This window comes from Oncorhynchus clarkii, chromosome 1, assembly GCF_045791955.1.
Source record: "Oncorhynchus clarkii lewisi isolate Uvic-CL-2024 chromosome 1, UVic_Ocla_1.0, whole genome shotgun sequence".
Lineage (NCBI taxonomy): Eukaryota > Metazoa > Chordata > Actinopteri > Salmoniformes > Salmonidae > Oncorhynchus > Oncorhynchus clarkii.
Genome location: NC_092147.1, coordinates 38,521,830 through 38,546,969, shown reverse-complemented (window position 1 = coordinate 38,546,969; position 25,140 = coordinate 38,521,830). Strand labels below are relative to the sequence as shown.

At 43.1% G+C, this 25,140-nt stretch overlaps 1 protein-coding gene, 1 long non-coding RNA gene and 2 other non-coding genes across 5 annotated transcripts; 2 read left to right on the top strand and 2 right to left on the bottom strand.

Annotated features, from left to right (window-relative positions):
• Positions 1-9,678: 9,678 nt before the first annotated feature.
• On the bottom strand, positions 9,679-9,751 carry trnar-acg (transfer RNA arginine (anticodon ACG)). Its single transcript has one exon. It is a non-coding gene; the product is annotated as a tRNA-Arg (tRNA).
• A 1,178-nt stretch (positions 9,752-10,929) lies between these two features.
• LOC139406786 (uncharacterized) lies at positions 10,930-12,239 on the top strand. Its single transcript, XR_011634024.1, has 3 exons — positions 10,930-11,149; positions 11,942-12,011; positions 12,132-12,239. It is a non-coding gene; the product is annotated as an uncharacterized lncRNA (long non-coding RNA).
• On the bottom strand, positions 12,020-24,342 carry LOC139406774 (polymerase (DNA directed), gamma). Of its 2 annotated transcripts, XM_071149811.1 has the most exons (22): positions 24,262-24,342; positions 23,367-24,012; positions 22,864-23,059; positions 22,368-22,541; positions 22,009-22,155; positions 20,833-20,912; positions 20,395-20,577; positions 19,296-19,438; positions 18,792-18,915; positions 18,242-18,481; positions 17,931-18,048; positions 17,084-17,158; positions 16,790-16,906; positions 16,429-16,589; positions 16,047-16,218; positions 15,814-15,949; positions 15,286-15,532; positions 14,759-14,881; positions 14,330-14,498; positions 14,044-14,252; positions 13,671-13,831; positions 12,020-13,327 (listed from the first exon to the last, which is right to left on the bottom strand). In XM_071149811.1, the coding sequence occupies exons 2-22, from the start codon at positions 23,945-23,947 to the stop codon at positions 13,263-13,265; spliced, it is 3,621 nt and encodes a 1,206-aa protein (XP_071005912.1). In that variant the 5' UTR covers positions 23,948-24,012; positions 24,262-24,342; the 3' UTR covers positions 12,020-13,262. The 2 variants fall into 2 exon arrangements, with proteins under 2 accessions (XP_071005912.1, XP_071005904.1); XM_071149803.1 differs by lacking the exon at positions 24,262-24,342 and having other exon boundaries at positions 16,790-17,158; positions 23,367-24,027.
• A 425-nt stretch (positions 24,343-24,767) lies between these two features.
• On the top strand, positions 24,768-24,840 carry trnar-ucg (transfer RNA arginine (anticodon UCG)). The gene has a single exon. It is a non-coding gene; the product is annotated as a tRNA-Arg (tRNA).
• Positions 24,841-25,140: the final 300 nt, after the last annotated feature.

Genomic DNA, 25,140 nt, shown 5'->3' with positions numbered 1-25,140 from the left:
ACTAGTGGCAAGGCCGGTCCTCCCATTAGGCAAGATTCACACTTGAATTTTGTGAGTCATTTTGGCAATTGGTTCCTCCAGCGCCCCTAATCGACTACTACATTGCCGGCAGCTCATAGCAATTGATGCAGTTCCCACCCCCTTCCCATTCCTGCTTCTCCGAAGTTCACTCCCACTATCCTTGGTAGCGATGGTGATATGTGTGTGTGTTTTTGGGATTATCCAATTGTGAAACATTGATCAAAATGAATCTGCCAATTAAACTATTGTATTGTTTTTAAATGTTTGTGTGAGGTAGACGATTAGTGATTAAGGCAGTAGCCTAACCTAGTCTGTTAACGTTAGCTAGCTACCAGTGGAAATTATTTCAGCTAAAAGTAATCTATAGAGAATGAAATGATAAAATATACAGACCACAAATTCCAAATTGGCTATACTCAAACTCTTTAACATCATCCTCAGTTCTGGCATCTTCCTCAATATTTGGAACCAAGGACTGATCACCCCAAACCACAAAAGCGGAAACAAATTTGACCCCAATAACTACTGTGGGATATGCGTCCTCTGCATTATCATTAACCGCAGACTCGTACATTTCCTCAGCGAAAACAATGTACTGAGCAAATGTCAAATTGGCTTTTTACCAAATTACCGTACGTATTCACCCTGCACACCTTAATTGACAAACAAACAAACCAAAACAAAGGCAAAGTCTTCTCATGCTTTGTTGATTTCAAAAAAGCTTTTGACTCAATTTGGCACAAGGGCCTGCTTTACAAATTGATGGAAAGTGGTGTTGAGAGAAAAACAAACAACATTATAAAATCCATGTACACAAACAACAAGTGTGCTGTTAAAATGGGCAAAAAACACATACATTTCTTTCCACGGGGCCGGGGGGTGAGAAAGGGATGCAGCTTAAGCCCCACCCTATCAACTAATTGGCGAGGGCACTAGAACAGACTGCAGCACCCGGCCTCACCCTACTAGAATCTGAAATCAAATGTCTGTTTGCTGATGATATGGTGCTTCTGTCCCCAACCAAGGAGGGCCTACAACAGCACCTACATCTTCTGCACAGATTCTGTCAGACCTGAGTCCTGACACTAAATCTCAGTAAGACATAAATAATGGTGTTCCAAAAAAGGTCCAGTTCCCAGGACCATGAATACAAATTTCATCTAGACACTTGCCCTAGAACACACAAAAAACTATACATACCTTGGCCTAAACATCAGCGCCACAGGTAACTTCCACAAAGCTGTGAACGATCTGAGAGAAAAGGCAAGAAGGGCCTTCTATATCATCAAAAGGAACATACAATTCGACATACCAATTAGGATCTGGTTAAAAATACTTGAATCAGTTACAGAACCCATTGCCCTTTATGGTTGTGGGGTCTGTTGTCTGCTCACCAACCAAGAATTCACAAAATGGGACAAACACCAAACTGAGACTCTGCATACAGTATTCTGCAAAAATATCCTCTGCGTACAACGTAAAACACAAAATAATACAGAATTAGGCAGACACCCGCTAATGATCAAAATCCAGAAAAGAGCTGTTAAATTCTACAACCACCTAGAAGGAAGCAATTCCCAAACCTTCCATAACAAAGCCATCACCTACAGTGAAATAAACCTGGAGAAGAGCCCCCTAAGCAAGCTAGTCCTAGGGCCCTGTCCACAAACACAAACAGACCCCACAGAGCCTCAGTACAGCAACACAATTAGACCCAACCAAATCATTAGAAAACAAAAAGATAATTACTAGACACATTGGAAAGAATTTACAGAAAAAAGACCAAATTAGAATACTATTTGGCCCTAAACAGAGAGTACACAGTGGGAGAGGAAATCTTTGACTATGTAGAGACTCAGTGAGCATAGCCTTGCTATTGGGAAAGGCCTCCGAAGGCAGACCTGGCTCTCAAGAGAAGAAAAGGCTATGTGCACACTTCCCACAAAATGAGATGGAAACTGAGCTGCACTTCCTAACCTCCTACCATTTTTATATTAGAGACACATATTTCCCTCAGATTACACAGTCCCAGAAAGAATTAGAAAACAAATCCAATTTTGATAAACTCCCTTATCTATTGGGTGAAATACCACGGTGTGTAATCACAGCAGCAAGATGTGTGACCTGTTGCCTCAAGAAAAAGGCAACCAGTGAAGAACAAACACCATTGTAAATTAAACTTATGTTTATGTTTATTTATTATGCATTTTGTACTTTAACTATTTGCACATCATTACAACACTGTATATTTTCATAATATGACATTTGAAATGTCTTTATTATTTTGGAACTTTTGGAAGTGTAATGTTTACAGTTAATATTTTTCAATTGAAATTGAATTGATTTGCAACCAAATTTGCTACCATGTCTAAGAGACATAAACTATCAGGAAGCGAATATAAAAAACAAATGAGAAAATAGGCATAATCTCTGAACCAAAGAGATTCGCGAAGGAAATTTCTCAGCATGCAGTAAGGGCCATCAACCGGTGTGGAGAACAACAAGTCTCCGAGAACAGGCCATTCAATTGCAGAGACTGACGAGCCCCCGTTCGCCGGTTCTAGCAGCGAAGAGGGTAAACCGGAGGAGTCCAGCCATCCACTTCCAACGATGATGACAGCTCTCTGGGGGCACAAGAAGAGGTGGCCGCACCAGGCCTAGCCACACTTCCAAACAATGCTAGCGGAGCCGGAGACGCTACTATCTGGGACCCGGACTCAGATTCGTTGCTCCACGTCCCCGATAACAGTTGTGCTGCTGCTAAATCCAAATCCCAGACAAAAATATAAAAGATCCCGGTGAGTGACCATAAGATATGAATGGATCTTTACGGGATATGTTAGTGCCGGTTGGGCCATATCAACATAAGGAGGGGAATTTCCCAAGAGATAAGGTGGCCAACTACAATAGGAGCATGGCGAACAGAGAGAGGGTGGAGAGACCATAGCTCGTCTATTCCAAGCAAAACGATGCAGCCTTCTATTTTTGCTGCAAAAACTTTTTTCACACACGTGCAAACCTGCGCTGGTCAGGGATGGAACCAGGGACTGGCATAATCTGTGTCACCCCCTCAGCTCGCATGAGAAGTTGCATGATAGTTTCCAGAGGTGGAAGGAGCTGGAGATCAGGCTGGTGTCCAAGCAAACTCAGATGCTTTGATTTCAGGACCATGGACAGCTACAAAATGTACAATAATAATAATTACGTTTGTGGAAAACCTGGGTATCTTTGAAGAAATCGTGAAGGAGCATGTAAGGAGAGTGTACTCCAAAGAAACACATGAGCACTACCTCTGTAAAATAATCCAGAACGAAATCATTGCCATGCTGGCAGCAGACTGATATCCAGCAGACAGCGTGCAGTGAGCTAAAAGCAGCCAAATATGTTTGCTCTGTCCCAATCCCAAACTAATATCACCCAGGAATACACTGGGTATGACACCTCTCCTTCAGCTCTCCACCTTTCCTTTCCTCTCTTCTTCTCTCCACTCTCATCCAAGACCTAGGTCAAGTGACCTTCTCTGTTCGCAATGGCATCAGTGACGGAACTAGAGTTTTATACAGGGGGTGGCCAAGGTTACTTCAGGAGGTCCATAAACCATGACAGAAAAATAGTGTGTAACCCTAACCTGGCATCTAAGGAGCATGAATGAATCCTATGATTGCTGATTAGAGGTAGAAGTGATAATTCACATAACCTGGAGTTCTTCAATGTGGCAGATAGTGTGGTCCAAAAGGGTTACTTCACTAGAATACTTTAACATACTATGAATAGTCATTGTCTCTACCTCGGAACTGCAGCTCAATTTCTTTCTCTCTCTCACACACACACACACTGTACTCACATACTGAAGAGACTTGGGTCACTCTGTTTTCATGAATATAAAATCTGGGTCTATAAGTGTTGAACATCCAAAATATTTTCAGAAAATAAATCTCAAGCACCAAGGAGATAATATAGCATTTTTGTGTTGCATAAATTGCATAGTTTATTTACAAAAAAGTACATTTACAAAAAAACACTGCAATTTGACATACCAGGTATCAAGCAGAAATGTGCTTCAAAAATATAATTCATTTTGGTGCCCATCAATATAGTATCAAATTATTCTCATATATATCATGTTAACTAATAGCAAAGAAACATTTTGCAATTGGCCAAATCAAGACCAAATTAAAACTGTGTGACATGATACCCTTTGGATTTATAATATTAGAATGTCAGTGTACTAGCTAGTACACAGTGCAGGTTTTAATCATGATCAGAGGGAACGCCTTAGTGCCAAATTATCCTAGGTAGATTTAAAACTGCATAAGTCTGCGGTTATGGTGAGAACTGGCTAAATGTTTCACAAACTCATCCATGTTGAGGGAGCGTGCCCGCCTTGACTCAACACTGAGAATTCCGAGGTGACTTAACCTGTCATCAACCATAAGTACAGTAGTAAGTACAGTTTTCCTCCACTTTCTTTTTCCGGTCCTCATTTCTGACATCTAACATTGAGTTGCTGTCAATAGTCCATTTATGCTGATTCCAAGCATACATAGCACTGATCTGATGCTCTGCCTTCGAAGGTAACTTAAACCCAGAATCATTAAACAGCACCTTTTTCCAGTTACAAAAACCTGACTGATGTGAAGGCAGATTCAGGTAGATTGGGCAGAGAAACATGCCTACAGGTGAAACAATAAGTCAAATGTTGACTTACAGAATTTTCAAGCCATGGATTGTCCGTATACCAGGAGCTGTTGAAAGCCCTTTTCCTAGTACCATGCTGAGTTCTGGAAAATGTTTTAAAACACAGCTGTACAGGACCCTCGACTCTGGATCTTGAAATGTCTGACATACACATTAAATAATATGTCACATCTCTATGGAAATGTAGAATTAAAGGTCCCCAAAACACACACATCCCTGGGTCGCTCCTCTTTTCAATTCGCTGCAGGTAGCGACTGGAACGAGCTGCACTCAAACAACACATCTCTTCATTTCAAACACTAAATCATGGACACTCTTACTGACAGTTGTGGCTGCTTCGTGTGATGTATTGTTGTCTCTACCTTCTTGCCTTTGTGCTGTTGTCTGTGTCCAATAATGTTTGTACCATGTTTTGTGAGGCACCATGTTGTGCTGCTGTCATGTTGTGTTGCTACCATGTTGTTGTCATGTACTGTTGCTAACATGCTGTATTGTCATATGTTGCTGCCATACTGTGTTGTTGTCTTAGGTCTTTCTTTGTGTAGTGTTGTGTTGTCTCTCTTGTAGCGATGTGTGTTTTGTCCAATATTTTTATTTTTAATCCCAGCCCCCATCCCTGCAGGAGGCCTTTTGCCTTTTGGTAGGCTGTCATTGTAAATAAGAATAAATTGTTCTGAACTGACTTGCCTAGTTAAATAAAGGTTTTTAAAAAAGAAGGGGGAAAAGGTGTCTGTCTGGGTGGAAAGGTACATTTCGAAAGTGCCATGCTTAGATTCATAAAGATGTCTAGGATGTAATTATTTGCAAACAGTGTTGCAAACAAGACACTCTAGTTTGACATTGGAGAAATATGGTAAGAATGCTAATATCTCTGTCCATTCTTCCCTGAAACTTCTATTTTCATTATCCATCTGTCTTTTGAGACTGTTTTAGCCCGACATTTTCATTTGATTGCAAGCTGTTTTTCCCCAATCAACACAAACAGAAATATAAAAAACGAATTTAATAGAGACATTGGTGATTTTATCAATATAATCAGATTGAAAATATTAGGCTATGTTATTGATATTGAACTGATTATATAGCCTACTAACCAGATGTGTTGAAAATTGTCCCAAGGCCAAAACTATTGCCAACCCCTCCTGTACATAGTTTAGCATTAGCGGGGATAGGAAAGGGCAGCAGTTTTTTGTCTTGCGTAGGGCGGAAGAACTTCCAGGACCAGGCCTAACTAGTGGGAAAGGTGTTTACCATTCTTGAGCTCCGACTTCTCCTACATGGTGACCTCTGACTTCATCTACTAATGAAATTACCTTGATAACAGCATTTTCTGCAATTAAATGCAATTACAAAACTTAATTTAAAAAATGTAGTCTATTCATATGGTTTTTGAACACTATAATTGGTGTACAGGCCTGATAGCTGTACTTTTAGTTGATCGTTTACACAGCTTGATGTCCATTAGTCGATTAGGCGTTTCTCAACAAGTTCATATCACGTGAATGCATCCAACTGGTATTTATGACTGGTAAATTCCCACCTCCCACTTGGAGCTCAGGGATGAAAGACAAGTTTCCCACTAGTAATTAGGGCCGTTAAAATAGATATTTCCCTCTCATGTGGTAAACGTAGAGAATGAGATGTATATATTATTTATACATGTCCCTTTATGGCATCTGTGAGTGCACAGGCAGCGCCATTAAGGCATCTCCATTTTGAAGTAGTACATTTTTTGCCCTTCTACTACTTCTGAGTTGGCAAACAACCTGAATGAGAGCATACTGCCATCTAGAGTGTGTTGTTTGAACAGATATAAAGCAAAGGATGGCAAATGACAGCCATCTGCAGTTATGGAATGTTTGCACACGAATATAATTAATTGGCTGATCCCTTCTGATTACCCGGCTGGAATCATGTGATCCTGCCTTCACCCATAGGAAGTCCCACCCAGTTGATTACTTTAAAATGGTGAAGCCCTCAATGGCAATGCCCATGGACATTAAAGAAGAAGAAAGGCGATGTCCATGTCAAAACAGGTTTTATCCATCAGAACAGAGTTTCACAACTGGCAGCCCATGGGTGATTTTATTCCACCCCATAAAGAATTCCCACGCACAATAAGAAAGATAACCAGTGCTTTCAGAAAGTATTCAGACCTCTTGACTTTTCCACATTTTGTTATGTTACAACCTTATTCTAAAATGTATTTCAAAAAATAATAATCCTCATCAATCTACACACAATACCCCATCTCTGTACTTTGCTCCGTTCACCTATCCCTCGATCCTGTCTAGTCGCCCAGTCCTTGTTGCTGAAAAAAATGCTGCCATCCCCATGCTTCACCGTAGGGATGGTGCCAGGATTCCTCCAAACATGACGCTTGGCATTCAGGCCAAAGAGTTCAATCTTGGTTTCATCAGACCAGAGAATCTGGTTTGTCATGGTCTGAGAGTGCTTTTAGGTGCCTTTTGGTGAGGAGTGGCTTCCGTCTGGCCATTCTACCATAAAGGCATGATTGGTGGAGTGCTGCAGAGATGGTTGTCCTCCTGGAAGGTTCTCCCATCTCCACAGACGAACTGTGGAGCTCTGTCAAAGTGGCCATAGGGTTCTTGCTCACCTCCCTGACCAAGGCCCTTCTCCCCCGATTGTTCAGTTTTGCCAGGCGGCCAGCTCTAGAAAGAGCCTTGGTGGTTCCAAACTTCTTCCATTTAAGAATGATGGCGTCATTAACTCGCCGATTTATGCATTGATATAATCTGGATACGTTTTATATATTTATTTCAAAATATAAAGCAAACAATAGATATCCTTTTTGCCTTTTTCTTTAACAAAGGGTATGTTGTACCCTCACTCAATTCGAGCCCTGGTTTTAGTCAAACACACCAAGCCCTTCCCAGACACGGAGGTATTTAATCAGTGCATGTGACCGTACTGGAGTATTTGGCTATACCGAAATCTATGGATAGGATAATTGTGTCTGTCAAACAGGTAGGCTTACCACTTACCAAGATGAAGAAATATGCTCCAATTATATATGTTTATGCCCATAATTTTTTGGGGGTGCACACGTGCAAATATAGGAGGTCCCTTACCAGGCAGAAAGGAATTTTACTTTAACCCCTGCATGGGAGAGTTACACTGTTGCTATCACTATGCAACCTACTACCTATAGTAGGAAAACGAGTTTATTATTAATAATATCACACCTGTTATCACACATGGCACGACCACATCATTGTTACAATTATAATAAAAAATAACACTTTTATATAACATATTTAACATATATTTGAATATTCATGTACACTGTAAAACAGAGTAAGATCATTTGAGCTTTGGAAACAAGTGCTCTCATAAATGCATGGTGGGCCTCGTTTTGCTGGAGCAGTGTAAATTAAGCTTTATGCTAATTACCATACCTTAACGAATTTCGTTCATTTACATATCTAATTTATGTATTTCGTCAACACCTATAGAGTGTTTTATTTTCCTTGCTGTGGTGCTGCATTGCAGTCAGAGATGTTTTCTCTCGGGTAGCTGTCCATGGTCCTGAAATCAAATAATTTGAGTTTGCTTGGACACCAGCCTGATCTCCAGCTCATTCAATCTCTGGAAACGATTTAGGGGGTCATGCGACTTCTCATGCGAGCTGAAGAGGTGGCACAGATTTTCCAGTCCCTGATTCCATCCCTGTCCTCGTAGGCTTGTAATTCCCCACATCGGCTGATGGAAATTGCTGCACGCTGAGAAATTTCACCAGCGAATTTCTTTGGTTTAGAGATTGTGCCTCTTTTGTCGTAGTTTTTAAAAATGTTATATTCGCTTTCTGATAGTTTTTTTTCTCTTAGACATGGTAGCAACTTGTTTCAAATCTCTAAAGATTACTTATAGCTAAAATGATATTCACTAGTAGTAGCTAGCTAACGTTAACAGGCTAGGTTAGGTTACTGCCTTAATCACTAATCATCTTCCTCACACACAAACATAAAAGAAAAACACAATCATTTAACTGGCAGATTCACTTTTATGAATGTTTCACAAATTGGATAATCCCATATAAACACACACATCACCATCGCTACCAAGGATAGTGGGAGTGAATTTCGAGAGAAGCGGAAATGGGGTGGGGGCGGGAACTGCATCAACGTTATGAGCTGGTGGCTAGAATGCCGCGGGCGGTGTAGTAGTCGATCAGGGGCGCCGGAGGGCGGCAGTCAATTGTCAAAATGCCGCCCCAAATTCAAGTGTCGCCACTAATCTTGCCTAATGGGAGGGCCGGGCTTGCAGGATGCACCTGAGCTCAATTTCGAGTCTCATAGCAAAGGGTCTGAATACTTATGTAAATAAGGTATTTCTGTTTGTTTTTTAATAAATTTGCAAACATTTCTAAAAACCTGTTTTCGCTTTGTCTTTATGGGGTATTGTGTGTAGATTGATGAGAAATAAAAACATATTTGAATACATTTTAGAATAAGGCTGTAACTTAACAAAATGTGGGAAAAGGGAAGAGGTCTGAATACTTTCCGAATGCACTGTATGTGAATGTATACATACGTAAGCAAGGTTTGAAATTATTATGTTTTAGTCTAATGTTATATCTGTTTGAGCTACGTGTTGTCAATTTTCAGTCTACAAATTATTTGTAATTATGTTCCGGGCCCTGACCATCCGCTCAAGAAAAAAACCGTCCCACGGCTGAATCTAGTTGATGATCCCTGATCTGGAGTCCTCTGAAGCAATGGTCGTAAATGTCCACTTAATTACGAATGCAGCATTACATACGGGACTTCTCAATGTATATATATGTTTCATCATGCAACACGTGCGATATAACTTGTGTCTAAATTAAATTAACCGACATGGATGGAAAAATGCAATATATATATATATATATATACACGCACGTGTTGCATGATATAACTTCTCTAAATTAATTTAACCTAGATGGATGGAAAAATTCGAGCCAGCCAGGAGTCGAACCTAGAATCTTCTGATCCGTAGTCAGACGCGTTATCCATTGCGCCACTGGCCCACAGCCATCCGGTATAACCTACGCCTATTTAAAGGAATTTTCGCCGTCATCACGTGATGAATTCATTTCATACAGAGTTAGCAGATGTTAATGCGAGTGTAGCGAAATGCTTGTGCTTCTAGTTCCAACAATGCCATAATATCTACCAAATTCACAACAACTACCTTATACACTCCAAATGAACAATAGCTTCTTTCTTGAAAAGGTCGCCTGGAGACTGCTTCACTTGACTCTTCACTCTGGAGACTGCTTCACTTGCTTTGGCAATGTTAACATATGTTTCCCATGCCAACAAAGCCCCTTGAATTGAAATGTAATTGACTGCCGATGGCTAGGTAGCTAGCTAGCTAGCTGACGTTAGTGCAACAGGTGTTGAACGGTTTCCTGCATCACCTCTTCCTATGACGGGTTTGATCGAACTTCGTAGCTAGCAAGCGAGAAAACATTTTCATATATCTTCTGCTAACGTTACCTTCCCTGCCACGGTCGGATAAATTATCCAGCTAACACAACATGGGAATATGCATATTTCACTAATATAACTAGCTACTCGTTGGAAATTCGGGTTGCTAAGTTTAGCTCTTAGTAAGTCGTCTGTTGCTTTTCACGAGAAAAAAATTGACATGCAGGGCGTTCCAAACATACACAGGGAGCCAATCACTGGCATGCAAACAATAACGACAGGAAAATGTTTGCTGGTGGGAATTTCGTTGGTGACTCAAAACAACAACAAAAAGCATTGAGCTAAAGCTAGCTAGCTATCACACCAAACACACGTGTGTAAGTTACTGTACATGGATCGTTCAAGACGATCCAGCTAACGCGGCGTGACTCAACGTTTTGACCCTCACCTCTCTCTGCCACCAGTAGCAGCTATATTCATTTAGTAGCAAGTGACTCGAAACTTAGCATCAGCCTTATATAATAAAATAAAGACCAATCAATATCCGAACTTAAACAGTAAGACGAATAATCATTTCACTGCATTAATTATTTTTTCTTAGTCGTCCACAATATTTAATTAATGAACATAGACGGTGTGGGCGTGGAGGATACGTGTGCTAGCTGTTTTCCAAGTACAAGCGGTCTTCTCTGACGTTACCTGACCATCGCTCCAGCTAGCTACCTTTCGCCAGGTTAGTTATAAATAAGGGCAACCAACAAGTAACTTTAGATACCATTAGCTAGCTGCCTTCCTTCAATACTTGGTGGCTTTACTGACAGACAAGACATAACTCATATTAAAAGCCACCAAGCATCGACCTAAAGGCTAAGCTAGCTATCATACCAAACAAGTGTGTGTGCCTGTACAACAAGGATCCTTCAAAACTATCCAGCCCCAACTAACACGGCTTGACATACCACGTTTTGACCACATCACCCTCTCTCTGCCATCAGGTGAGTATGAATTATCAACAATTGTCTATATGCTGTAGGCAGCTACCTATAGGTGGTCATTCTCTTCCCTCCACCTATAATAATGGCAGAGATTAAATTAAGATCTTTCAACCATTCAATTATTCTCAATGGTAATTAGTGAGTATATATATCTGTAGATAATTAGGTGGAGGTGTATGGCCACCACTACACCTGCACCGCTGGGTGAGATCGAAGCTGGCAGTGTTAAGTGACACAAACACAGATAGGCAGGCACAACACTTCTGCCATTCCCTGCCTTGTATGGTATGGCTTTGTATACTGAACAAAAATAAGCACAACATTTAACGATTTTACTGAGTTTTATATAAGGAAATCAGTCAATTGAAATAAATTCATTAGGCCTTAATCTATGGATTTCACATGACTGGGCAAGATCACAGCCATGTGTAGGCCTGGGAGGGCATAGGCCCACTTAGTGGGGAGCCAGGCAATCAGAATGACTTTTCCCCCCACAAAGGCTCTCAACTGACTCTACAGTGCTACTCCTACATCACCTATGTGTAGGTATAGCCTCATGTTGACGTAATCTATGCAGCCATTGTCTGCCAACAGGTGGCATCGTTTGTTCCTAAACCCTCGACCTATGACACTATGGACAGATTAACTAAGTGTTTGCACTGTTTTTTCAGCAAATGCTTAGTAGATCTGGCCATAGGGCCTCTAGCGAATACAACTTTTCTTGTTGACACTGTCCTCTCGTTAAGAGACCCTTTCATATTGTTGTGACCTTTGACATGTGTTTTCCTGCAGTGTTGAGTTGGCTGGAGGAGGTGCAGATGACAAGAAGAAAAGGAGGGGGGAGGCCACCACTACAGCGTCTGTACGGAGTTTCTGTTACACACATTTTATTTACAGTTACAAAGTAATGCCCACCCACTTCAACTGATATGTTGAGCCTTGGTCTAACTAAAACCATGTGTACTGTTCTCCCATTCTCAAGGCAAAACTCCTGTGTGAGACCAAGGCCATTCCCAACCTGATCTACAGTATAGAGCAGTATGAGAAATACCTCATCAACCTCTCCAAGAAATCAAAGTTATGTATGGGGGTGCTTTGGGATGGGAGATTGTCTCAAATTGAATGTAAGTGTCTACTTGTAACCAAACATAAAGCAAGATGAGGACACACAATAGAAGATAGAGCCTTGTGGGACAGTTCAGTAAAATAACATCTCCCAAACTAAACATACACTGCATTATTGTAACTACAAGATAAAACGGGTGTCTGTGTGTTGCGTAGGTGAATCTTATTCAGTACATGAAGCTCAGAGATTTCCGCATCAACTGGAGGCAGCCCTGCAGGAGCAGGACAAGTCAGCAGGTGAGCATCAACCATAACACTGACACACACATGACAGCTATCGAAAACATTGGTTTAGTCTCCTATTCACTCAGCTCCATCATGACCTGTCACACCAAATTTACTTATGCTTTATTAGTCCTGCCCATACGCCCGCATTCCTCACATCGTCCTGTTCAATAGCACACATCACATTTATAACTTATATAACTCCATGGATACATTTTTCTTTTGGTTCTTCTATTTTTCCCCAGACCCAATGGTCTGAGCTAAAGTATCAGTGTCTGACACCACATATCCAATTGCGTGTTGAAGAGGATAAGTGCTGCTTTGGATCTTTTCCTTCTTTAGATCACAGCCTCTCAGGAGCCAGAGCAGAGCCAGGAGCCCAAGAGGAAGCAGTGATGGAAAACAATACATATTTTTCCCTCTAAACCGCTCAATAGACTCCTCTCTCAACCAGTCTGGAGCTGCCCCCATTCATTCGGATGATCCACTGAAATGGGTTGTGTTCATTTGGGCTAACTGTAGCAAAATAATTGCAGGCAAAAACAAATTAGCACTTAAAAAAAATAAAATGGGACAACTCTAGATAGTATAACTCCGATGCTGACTGTTTTCTTCTGTTTGGTGCCTTATGAACGTGACCCTGCAGTTCCCATTGACGTCGTTGGTTTGACTCAGTGCCTGGGTTGGGGCAGCCCTGGAGGACCTTTATCCCATGATGCCCCTGTCTGCACGAGCTACACAGAGGACTGGTCTGTTCACCCTGTTATCTCCCTTTCCCCAGAGAGCCTTTGGTGATGTCTATGATTTGGTATATGTCCAGAGCCTCACCTGTGGAGATTCAATGTGTGGTTATTCTAGGTACATGCTGTACAGAGAAAGATACAAGAGGTTGAAGATGTTTTGTATTATCTGATCATTTGTTTAAAGCTTTCACTTAGCATACTGAGAGCATGCAAACATTTCTGCTTGTTAATTTACTGTGAAAATGTAACTATTTAAAACATGTTTCTAAATTATATAATGTTTCTAAAATGATTTTATAAAAAAGGTATATAAATAAGGTTGCAACACATGCACACTACAATCTGAAGACATTCTGGGGCTGTATGTATCAAGCACAGGTTTTAAGAGCAGCAGTTTAAAGAATGATGTACAGTGATGATATACTCACCCTGTGGGAGGCCGTATTTGCGCTCCAGCCCTGTGGGGTTGGAGGGAGTCACACAGTCCATGGTCACCTCCTTCCTCAGACAGCGGTCAATGTCCACGGCACTGAAGAAGGCCACTGACTGGGGCAGGTCCTGCATACCCAGTGCATGGGTAAACATACACCTGTAAAGTATGAAGGAACACAATGTCTCAAGTCTGTTCAATAAGCTGTTTATGTAAAACAAGTAACTCACAGGCTATGAATAACAATTACATAATACTTTCAATTTTCATTCATTTTTGTATATTATCCTGAAAGTATCAGAAAGTATTTTGCAAGGGGAGATGTGGCAAGTCATCAGCAGGAGTGTATGAGTCAGGGCAGTACTACTGACCTTGTGAGAAGGTTGGTGATCTGCAGGGCCAGTGCTGCCCGGTAGCGGTCTTCGCTGCGGACCAGGTAGCGTACCTCGTCGTGGATGCTGACGCAGAAGCGTCCGTCGATGTCGTGCTCCTCCATCAGCCAGCGCATGGCCACCAGCATCAGGTGGAGGTAGTCCACCGCCGAGCTCTGCACCACCCAGTTCACCCTGCTGGTGATGAACTGACACACACACGTTAAATCTCTTCATTTAAAATGTGTGTTTGATTCTGTTCTTATGATTGTGTGTTTCTCCTGACCTCGTCCTTGACAGCCTGAGGCTCCAGGGCTCTGCTAATCCTGCAGCCCAGGACAGGGGTGGCTGGCTGGGCTGAGAGGGCGATGCTCTCCAGCTTGTTGAACATCTCTGACTCCGTACCACCAGCCCACAGACGCTGGCCCGCCACCTCCCACTTCCTCCTCCGAGAACTGCACGGCCAATCAGGAGAGAATGAGATAGAAAGTAAGTGTGTCCCTAGCCAGATCTACAGTATCTGGGGGTCGAGGGTAGTGAAGAACTTCAGTTCATACAAGGCTGACATTAGTGCTAGGTTCAAAAGTATCTCTAACCACTATTTGCAGAACTGAAGGAACCTGATAGGTGTAAACAATGGCTCCACATGGCGATGGCTCCACATAGCCTTCCAATGGGCTTAGGAGCACACACACCCACCACACTGCTGCCTCACCTTTGGGAGGCCAGTCTTGTGATCCGGCGGACATCCTGCGGGGAGACGCTCCCGTCTTCGTCCCTCTCCACCTCCATATCCAGCTCCTTCAGCAGCCACTCACCCTCCTCAGACAGACGGTACCTAGCATCACAAACACAGCTCAGTGTGGCTCATCCTTTCTGTAATTTAATCCTCCAAACATCCAAGGAGTCCCTTGTTGTGCTTAGAATTACTATCTACTGCTCTGTGCACATATAGATACATTTAAAGTGCTTAGATCCAAGCTTAAACCTCCAAAAGAGCAAGGATAGGCGAATTTGATTTTCACAGTACAGCTCCAAACTCCCATCATGTTAGCCATACTGTACCCCTCGGCGAGGTGCTACACATTGGTAGTAGATGAGGGGAGTCCTCGCTCCTCCCTCTTCACAATCTGAAGCGCTTTGATCACTAGATCTACATCTGAAATGGCATATTCTGTTGTCTATACAGCGAATAGGGTGTCATCACTACTTAAATCCAATCCATCACTATTCTTCCTGTACCTGCGTAGGCCCTTGGTGAGGGCATACATCTGCCGGGCCTTGCTGGCGGCCTCTGGCTGGCTGAGGCGGTGGTTGAACTGCATGAGCAGACGCTCGGCGAAAGGCTGCCCAGCGCCGTAGATGCGTCCGTAGTTGAAGACCTTGGCATGTTCGCGGCTGATGCCCACCGTGTCAGCCGTGCGGCTGTGCAAGTCAGTGCCCTGGCTCTTCTTGCCCTGCAGGGTCATCCAGCCGAACGCTGTGCAGCCTGGACACAGTAACAGATACATGATTAACAGGCCACGTTAATGACTGAATGGATTCCTCAAGTCCATAGATATGGGGCCCTGTTTAAAAACTATATGTTGTAAAAAAAAATATGAATTCCGTGACAAAATACAAACAGACACTGAAATATTCTGACTGGGAATGAGTTCATTAGATTTCCATCTTTAATGGACATTGTCAGAAACTCACATTTCTGACCATTCACATAGCAAAATGAATACAGCATCAATCAGAGTATCAGCGCTAGGGGTGAAGCCTCACCATGCATGCCACCGAAGTGGGCCTCTCCCAGAACGGCAGCGATCCAGAGCTCCTGGGAGTCCACGTCCGCCCCCACCAGGTGGTAACCAGGGGGCACCTGTACCATGGCCTTCAGCTCACTGCCCACTCGATCCCGCTGCACAGACCACATACAACCTCTATATCAGTGGCTCCCTTAAAAAAGCTGTGTTGCTCAATACACTCCCGCCATAGTTCTCTTTCTATTCTCTTACCCGAGCGTTGCTGGCAGTCAGCCACGTTGGCTCCACAGCCCTGCGGGTGACGGTTCCCGCGGTGATGACCTGGGGCAAGATGGCGCCGTACTGCCCCTCCTCATCATACTCTTCATGCCTGCTGACACTGCGAGGTAGCTCCCCTTTCCTCAGCCACACCACCTTCTGAGAGCTGCCAGGACACATCAGACATGATAACACAACTGTACTTTAACCCTCTAGGAATTGTCATTTCTTATTTCTCATTGTGTCTGGCCATGATGATTAGCAATGTAACTGCAGTACGTCTTCAACTATTCTTTTCCAGAAATTAATTGAATTCCTATTTATTAAATCATTCTTACATGTAACTGTCCACATGAAGTGGAGCCTGGGTGCCTACCTGATGCGTTTCTGGGCATTCCTCCAGAAAGAGATCATCTTGTTTATCTCCAGAGCCCGGGTGGCGTTGGTGGCCCCCCGCCCCGCTCTCAGGGTGCCGTCTTCCATCTTGGACAGGAAGTCCTTGGAGAAGGGGCTGCCCACGTTGTTGTCATTTCCATCCTGTAGCCAAAACAGTCTCTTAAGCATTTATGGGTGTGTTCAGGTGCACAGATTCTAGGATCATTCTATTAAATACTTGATACAGACAATATACCCATGCAAGATTAAGTGAACAATTTGAGTTAGGATTCGCCCCTATGAGAGGATTGGCATTTTGTTAACACAAATTAGGTTAGGATCGCATAGATCAGTTGATGTACCTTGTGTGGGAGTTTGAAAAACCAGCAGCCCGGAAAGTTGACATCGTTGTAAGGTCCGTTTCCATGGTGATAGGGACAGTGACTCTCACCTGGTAGAGAATTAATATCCTGCATTTCCTGGTTACATAACATAGAACATGTCACCCAACGCATTAAAATCCTAAAGATCATTAAGGTAATAGGTGAAATGTGTAGGAGGGGACCATAGAGATGTTTAGAGGGCACACTTGCCACAAGAATTAATGTCAAAGAGAGGTGTGCCCTCGTTCCATCTCTATGGAGGGGACACTTCACCTTATTGCTCTTCCTCGTCACCCTGCCACTGTTCTCCTCCTCTGACACACTTTCCAAGCGACCCAACTCTTCCACCTACAGGTTAACACAAGAAAGACCTGTTATACTTTGACAGGAAAGGATATTTGCTATTTGCACTGAATTCCTAGTTGATATGAAGATCAATCTCTGTGAGTAATTCTTTATTAAACAGTTATCATGTCATTTATATATTCCCGCTATTAAAACTATAATCAGCAGTTGAACGAAACCCCCCCCACATTTTGGTAAAAAGCTGAAGGATGGGCCCGAAGAAATGTAACCACTCTCAAATTCATAGACAGAGCTATGGGTTCAAGGACCGACCATCCATGATATCAACTTTACAGTTTTATCATGTTTTGAGGCTATACAGTGTTTGTTTACATGTAAAACAAGTGTATATTTTGGGTTCTGATGGGGTATGACAGTTGAACTAAGCTCATGGCGCATTTATTTTATTTTATTTAACCTTTATTTAACTAGGCAAGTCAGTTAAGAACAAATTCTTATTTTACAATGACTGCCTACCACGGCCAAACCCTCCCCTAACCCGGACGGCGCTGTGCCAATTGTGCACCGCCCCTATGGGACTCCCGATCACGGCCGGTTGTGATACAGCCCGGGATCGAACCAGGGTCTGTAGTGATGCCTCTAGCACTGAGATGCAGTGCCTTAGACCGCTGTGCCACTCGTTATATTCTTTATGAATCAATGGGTACATATAATTAAGTGCAAAATAGATGTAGCAACTGAGGATTTTAGCTTTAACGCTAATTCAGGTGTCATGAAGACAGACCCATCTTGTGTGTGTGTGTCAAGGTCTTACCGTCTGCCACAGTGTGCTGTCGGTTAGCATGAGGTCATCAGAGAGGCCGTTGTCCAGACACCTAGGCTGCTCTTTACCTTTCTGCTCACAGTACTCTCTGTACACACTTTCTATGGCCCTGTGAGTCACAACAACACACAGAGGTAATTATACACACACTATTTCTGGTGGATGCACTTAGAGTACACCCAGTGATGTGGTAACAAAAATAAATAATTACATTCGCATTACTCATCCCTGTGCCTATTTTGTCTTTGGTCTCGGTTTCCCCTGGTGCCCCTGACTGAGCTGTGTGTTGTGCTGTGACCTACCTGTGGGGACACACAGGCCCCATGGCGTCCTCCTCCCCCCCATGGGGTTCCATCAGGTTGTCCCTGCGGCCAGGCACCAGGTAGCCCCAGCCGTGCTGCTCAGTGTAGTGCAGGGGGAAGCCGTCCCACGTCAGCCCCATCAGCTTGGGAGTCACCCGCATAGCCAGACTGATCAGGCTGGCCCCCGGCGACCAGCTCTCCTCCTCCTCCGACATCTTCACACACAACTTACGATACCACCTGGTAAGGTAGGGAGGAATAGACTGGCTGTTTCTCAATGGGATTTCCTCGATTTCTCACCTCCCTTTTCACTGTATAGGAGAAGATCCTTCCCCTCCTACCTTCTTCTCCAGTGCATTTTGAGGCAAGGAGAGAGGATGCGAGAAATCAAGGAAAGATTGAGAAAGAGCTCAAATGAGAATTGACATTAGTGAGTGTTGCCTGATGTATTTCACAGCCACAGTTATCTGTACCAGGGTGTTAGTGTGTTATATTAGTTAACAGTTAGCTACATGGAGCTCCACAGGGGGCCCAGTACAGCCCAGCTCACCCAGGATGTCCAGGCAGGTGCTGTCTCCTCTTAGGCAGCCTGCTGACCATCTTCTTTAGCCTCTCCAGAGCCTCCCTACTTGGGCACGTTCCTGCTATCTCCTCCTCAGTTGGGGGACCTGGGTCTGACAGCACAACAACACTGCTAAGTCACCTGCGAGTTTTAATTCAAGTCAACACAGCAGCAGAGTCAATCATTTTACAGCTCCACAAGACACCTTTACCCCAATGGGATCCAATATAAGCACACAAAACAACTTAGCAAGACAGAATAGTCCTGCAGTACTGGTATTGGTCCTGGAACCATAGACCAGTCTTAACTAGTTTTATGAAAGGCCCTTGGTCTATCTCTGTTCCAGGCACATATGTACTAAGAGTCAGAGTAGGAGTGCTTATATTGTGTCAGTTTTGCATTTATATCATAAGATTGTATGGACAGGGGATCTGATCCTAGATCAGCACTCCTTTTTAAATATGGGCCCTGGTATATAGTGTGAGCTCCTACCCTGATCCCAGTCTCTCAATGGTGTGCTGGGTGCTGGCTCAGCCTCAGCCTTTGAGCGTTTTCTCTTGCTGACGGTCACCTTCTTCTGCTTGAACTCCTGGACGTCCCATTCCACATCCCAAAGCCAGGCGTCCTCCTTATACCTTACAAAGAAACAGTCCGTTATTTTAAGGCCGCTGCCACAATCAGAAGGATGATCACAGATAAAAATAAAAAAAACGCATGATGTACATCATTGTTAGCTTTTCTTCATCAAATGTATCACTCATCTCTTTTTTTTTCCCCAAACAAGTTTGGACAAGTTGCATACGTAAAAAGACGGATCGTTTGAAAAGGCATTAGCTCCATCCGAAATTCTCAGACACAAAATCCCAATATGACCATGGTCTTAAACACACGCATATCCAGTACGTATGCACACACCAAGCTGGGACCGAGAGACTGAAAAACAGCTTCTATCTCAAGGCCATCAGACTGTTAAACAGCCACCACTAACATTGAGTGGCTGCTGCCAACACACTGACTCAACTCCAGCCACTTTAATGATGGGAATTGATGTCAAATATATCACTAGCCACTTTAAACAATGCTACTTAATATAATGTATACATACCCTACATTATTTATCATTATTTATCTCATATGTATATATATACGTATATGTATGTATATACTGTATTCTATATCATCTACTGCATCTTTATGTAATACATGCATCACTAGCCACTTTAAACTATGCCACTTTGTTTACATACTCATCTCATATGTATATACTGTACTCTATACTATCTACTGCATCTTGCTTATGCCGCTCTGTACCATCACTCATTCATATATCTTTATGTACATATTCTTTATCCCTTTACACTTGTGTGTATAAGGTAGTAGTTTTGGAATTGTTAGCTAGATTACTCGTTGGTTATTACTGCATTGTCGGAACTAGAAGCACAAGCATTTCGCTACACTCGCATTAACATCTGCTAACCATGTGTATGTGACAAATAAAATTTGATTTGATTTGATTTAGAGTATTTACAATGTTATTATGTAAGCCTCATAGCTTCATAAAACAAGTACTGCATGCATTACGGTCCCTCACCTGTCGTCCTGTAGCAGTTGACAAGCGTCATCTGCAAGACTCATCAGACTCTTCTTCATCTCTCTCTGCAGCTCCTCAAACGTGTCTTGAGAGTCTTCCAGGTACCTCCCCCAGTTCTGATTGACAGGTAGGTAGCACCCGCCCATCTCCAGCATCCCTGCAAATGTTACTGGATGAGGGCACCTGTGTACAGACAAAGGAGGGACAGTGATTGGTTGAGAGACTACTGTCCAATGATTGGCAGGTGGCGAGGGAGATGGGTTAGCTTGGTCCTAGATCTGTTAGTGTTATCTTGCCAACTCCAATAAACAGATCTGGGATCAAGCTAGAGATGCCCCTAAAAGTAAAACATATTGTGGCTTTGCCTCTTGGGAATTATTATATTATTATTATTAAATTAAGTTTTAAAATTGTATTAAGCAATTGTGGTTGTCTGACCTCTCCATGAAGAGGGGCAGCTGCTCACAGAACACCTGGTGAGTGGCCTGGACGTCCAGAGCGCAGTACTGCATCAGCTCCTGCAGGGGGCAGCAAAGAAATGACTCCGTTATGACTCAACTACAGTGGGTGAATAATGATTTGGTTTGGGCATATACAGTACAGGTCAAGGTTTGGACACATACTCGTTTAAAAAAATATATTGTCAACATTGTAGAATAATAGTGAAGACATCAAAACTATGACATAACACATGGAATCATGTAGTAACCAAAACAAGTGTTAAATCAAAATATATTTTAGATTCTTCAAAGTAGCCACCCTTTGCCTTGACAGCTTTGCACACTCTTGGCATTCTCTCAAACAGCTTCATGATGTAGTCACCTGGAATACATTTCAATTAACAGGTGTGACTTGGTAAAAGTTAATTTGTGGAATTCCTTTCCTTCTTAAATGCGTTTGAGCCAATCAGTTGTGTTGTGACAAGTGTGGGTGGTATACAGAAGATAGCCCTATTTGGTAAAAAACCAAGTCCATATTATGGCAAGAACAGCTCAAATAAGCAAAGAGAAATGACAGTCCATCATATAAAATATATTTAGATTTGTTTAACACTTTTTTGATTTACTGCATGATTCCATGTGTTATTTCATAGTTTCGATGTCTTCACTATTACTCTACAATGTATAAAATAGTAAAAATAAAGAAAAACCCTTGAATGAGTAGGTATGTCCAAACTTTTGACTGATACTGTATGTTCATTGAAAGCCTCTTATTTCCATCCTGACAACTACTTTGAGAGGAAGGGCAATCTAATCTACGATTGATATATCAATTATTTTACTTTTAAATGAATGAGCCATTTATTCTTGAAGAATATAACTCATGAATGCCTCATGAACTGTCCAACCCAAAATCGAATCTTGTTTTACTCCGTTTGTAAACAATGTCATTGTAAACAAACACTGTATAGCTTCACAAAATAGTTTAAACTATAATTTTGATCTCATGGATGGTCAGTCCTTGCATCCATAGCGGCATCTAGCTGTTTTCCTAAAAAGGTGGCAGGGAGGCTGCATGTTGTTGTTTAAACTTTTAAGAAAAGCAAATCAATGAGGTTTGTAAACAGCCAATCATTATTGTACACGAGAGGTTGGACCTCCATTGACCTCTGACCTGGAAGTTGTTCCTGACGTCAGCCATGCTGCCCTTCACAAAGATCTCTCTGGCCTCCTTCTGCAGTGGCTCCCCTCCCACATACAGAGCATGCACATCAGCCAGGTTGTTGATGCTGCTGATATTCACCCAGTCCCATGAGCCGATCTATACACACAACAACAAAACCAATTTATTAACCAATTAACTCCTTTTAAAACTTTGGATACCTGAAGGAAAGAGCTAATCCAGGAAAGGAAGGGCTGAGGAACGAGATTGTTGACCTGCCGATTGGCAACAACAACATTTCTACAGAACAATCGCAAATCAACAGTTTTCGGTGTCCCATAATCATTGACTAGAAGACAGAGAGCACTGACCATGGGCCCTTCCTTCCGCCCAGGTCGGCCCACTTTCTTCATATGCGCTTTGACCTCCAGGAGACCACGCCTCTTGCCGTGCTTGTTGGCCATCCACAGCGTGCGCTGGAACCCAGTCAGACCAGAGATGGCCATGTGGAGACTCATGGTGTCCAGGAAACGAGCCTTGGACCCCTGTGGGAAAAGAACACACAGAGGCTGTGTCTCAATCCAAAGGCAGCTGCCTACCTGCTTCCAATGCAAGCATCCATGTGAATTGGGAAACAGCCATAATAATAACAGAAAGCATGAGCCACTCCAAAGACCCTAATGCCTGAGTCACACTGTTGGGACAAGCCCGAGCTGGGCTAGCCTGAGGATAATAAAATATCATAGCCAGCACAGCACGGTGCCATTCGGTCCTATAGTGTGAATCCGGCATAAATTACTGTCAATCACACTAAATAGGGATGAATTATGCCTCAAAACGTGTCCCCGTAACCCTGTGAACTCTGACCTTCAGCAGGTACTGCTCCTTGATGTAAGAACGGTCAAAGCTGACGTTGTGACCCACAATCAGTCTCTCCCTCCACTGGCCCCCCGGAGGGCGACTGGAGTTGGTCGGGGTCTCCATGGGGATGAGGTCAGCAGGGGTCAGCTGGCTGGACCAGGAGTATCTCTCCTCTATCAGACGCTTGCTGCACCACGAGTACCTGGCAGGAAACAGAAAGACAGAATATTCAATGAAACTGCAATACTGACCTGGCCTAAAATAAATAGTCCTTGATAAATAACTAATCATTCCTGACCAGTTCCAACACATTATACACCATCAACCTGTCACTAGAAAAGCCGTTCAATATTTGTATATTTACAGATCATTTTACATGAAAAATAAATAGGTACAAATACTAAGAAGAGAAACTGTCTGGTACTGAAATAAAGTTGTCAGTTCCTCCAGCTAATTGTAACAACTCCTCTCTCCCACAGTAGGGTCTTGGTCCTCTCTATTAGTCTCACCAGGCAGTAGGGGATACAGCCACAGCCAGCGTGGGACAGTGTCCCTCTGCCATGCACACCTCCACGTCAAACACCAGGCCTGCCTCGTCTGGGAAGTCAACCCGTCTGGCCTCCCCACCCGGCCCGTAGTGCATCCAGCCCACCTCCCACACCCAGTCCTGGGGCATGGGTGGCAGCGGGGCCTGCTGGAGCTTACTGGCAGCCTCCAGGTAGGGAAGGCTCTGCTTTTGGGCCAGCAGGCGAAAGTGGCCGTTTATGTTCTCTCCGTACATGTGGGGCAGCTGGAGCTCCACACCAGGCAGCAGGGAGGCTTCTTTTCCCCACAGCTGGTGCCTCTGTAGGTGCCTGATGCTCCGCTCCACCTTCTCATCCTCGTACTCCTGCTCTGCGCCGCGGAAGATCTGCTCATGGAGGTTTTGGGACAGCATCTGGATATTGAGGGGGTTCAGGCGGGTCTCTGGGGGGAGGGAGCCCTGGTGGGAGTGGGGCTGCTGGGTGGAGTAGGAGGTACAACATAGTCTCCTCCGTAGGACAGAGGAGAGAGGCCCCTGGAAGGGACGAAGATGCAGAAGATGTTGCATTTTCTAACTAGTCCTTACAGTCACTTGTTCCTCCCCTTGGACTTGGTCAGGAACACGATGAAAAACTGAATGGAGAGAAAGCCAGGATGCAACTTTGTGACCATGCAACCATCCCATCAAAGCCATAAAATAATTGATACAAATACAATGTAATAGCTATTTAGATCATCAACACGATCACAACTCAATTCCTCACACCAAAACCATGATTGCTTCGTAGGCCTACTTGAGAAACCTGCTGATATCTTCAAGCGACAATGCAGAGAATGGTCAGAATGCTGTATTGACAACAGAATAAAATAGTGATTATTTACCAATCTCGCTGTGAGTCCTACCGCTTTGCAATTCACCGCTGGCCAATGTGACATAAACGTGTGTGTTTCCCGGTCGCCACTAGTTACCACAGTCACAAAGTCATACTTAAGGTTAAACCCCGCCCATTTCTATATTAGATATTAAATATAGATATTAAAATCTGATTTTAAACCTAACCTTAATCCAAACCACGTTGTTAACCTTATGCCTGACCATAACCTTAAATCAAGACAAAAAAAAATTGCAATACAGACAACTCTGACTTTGTGGCTGTGGTAACTAGTGACAACCGGATTTCCCCGGCATGGAGGTTGAAACATTGTAGCAGACCAGCTATCTAGTGACATCCAGTGGTAGGGATGACCTCCCGTACGGAAGTGTAAGATAAGGTGAACCTTTTACAAAGTATCTGGTCAGTGTTTGATGAAAATATGCTTTCCGTCAAAACGGTCACTGGTTAAAATGTTCATTTAGTATGATATCATATTTTCATCTGATTGTTGTAGGCCTCGTGGCCTAATGGATAAGGCGTCTGACTTCGAATCAGAAGATTGCAGGTTCGAGTCCTGCCGGGGTCAACCTTTTTATACATGAACAATGACGGACAATGACGTGAAGATTCCATCCTTGCTTGGTCAATCAGTGACCACATTTATATGCACACCAATATCCCGTTTTTATTCGGGATACTCAACTATTCTGTTTTTAAATTGTCGCAAATGAACATCATATCCCGTTCACAATAACCCGAAAAAAACTCCCGATTATAAGCAGTGGTGTAAAGTACTTAGGTAAAAATACTTTGAAGTACTACTTACGACCTTAAACGGGATATGTGCCACTATCCGGAATACTGTGCACATGAAAACGTGGTCAAT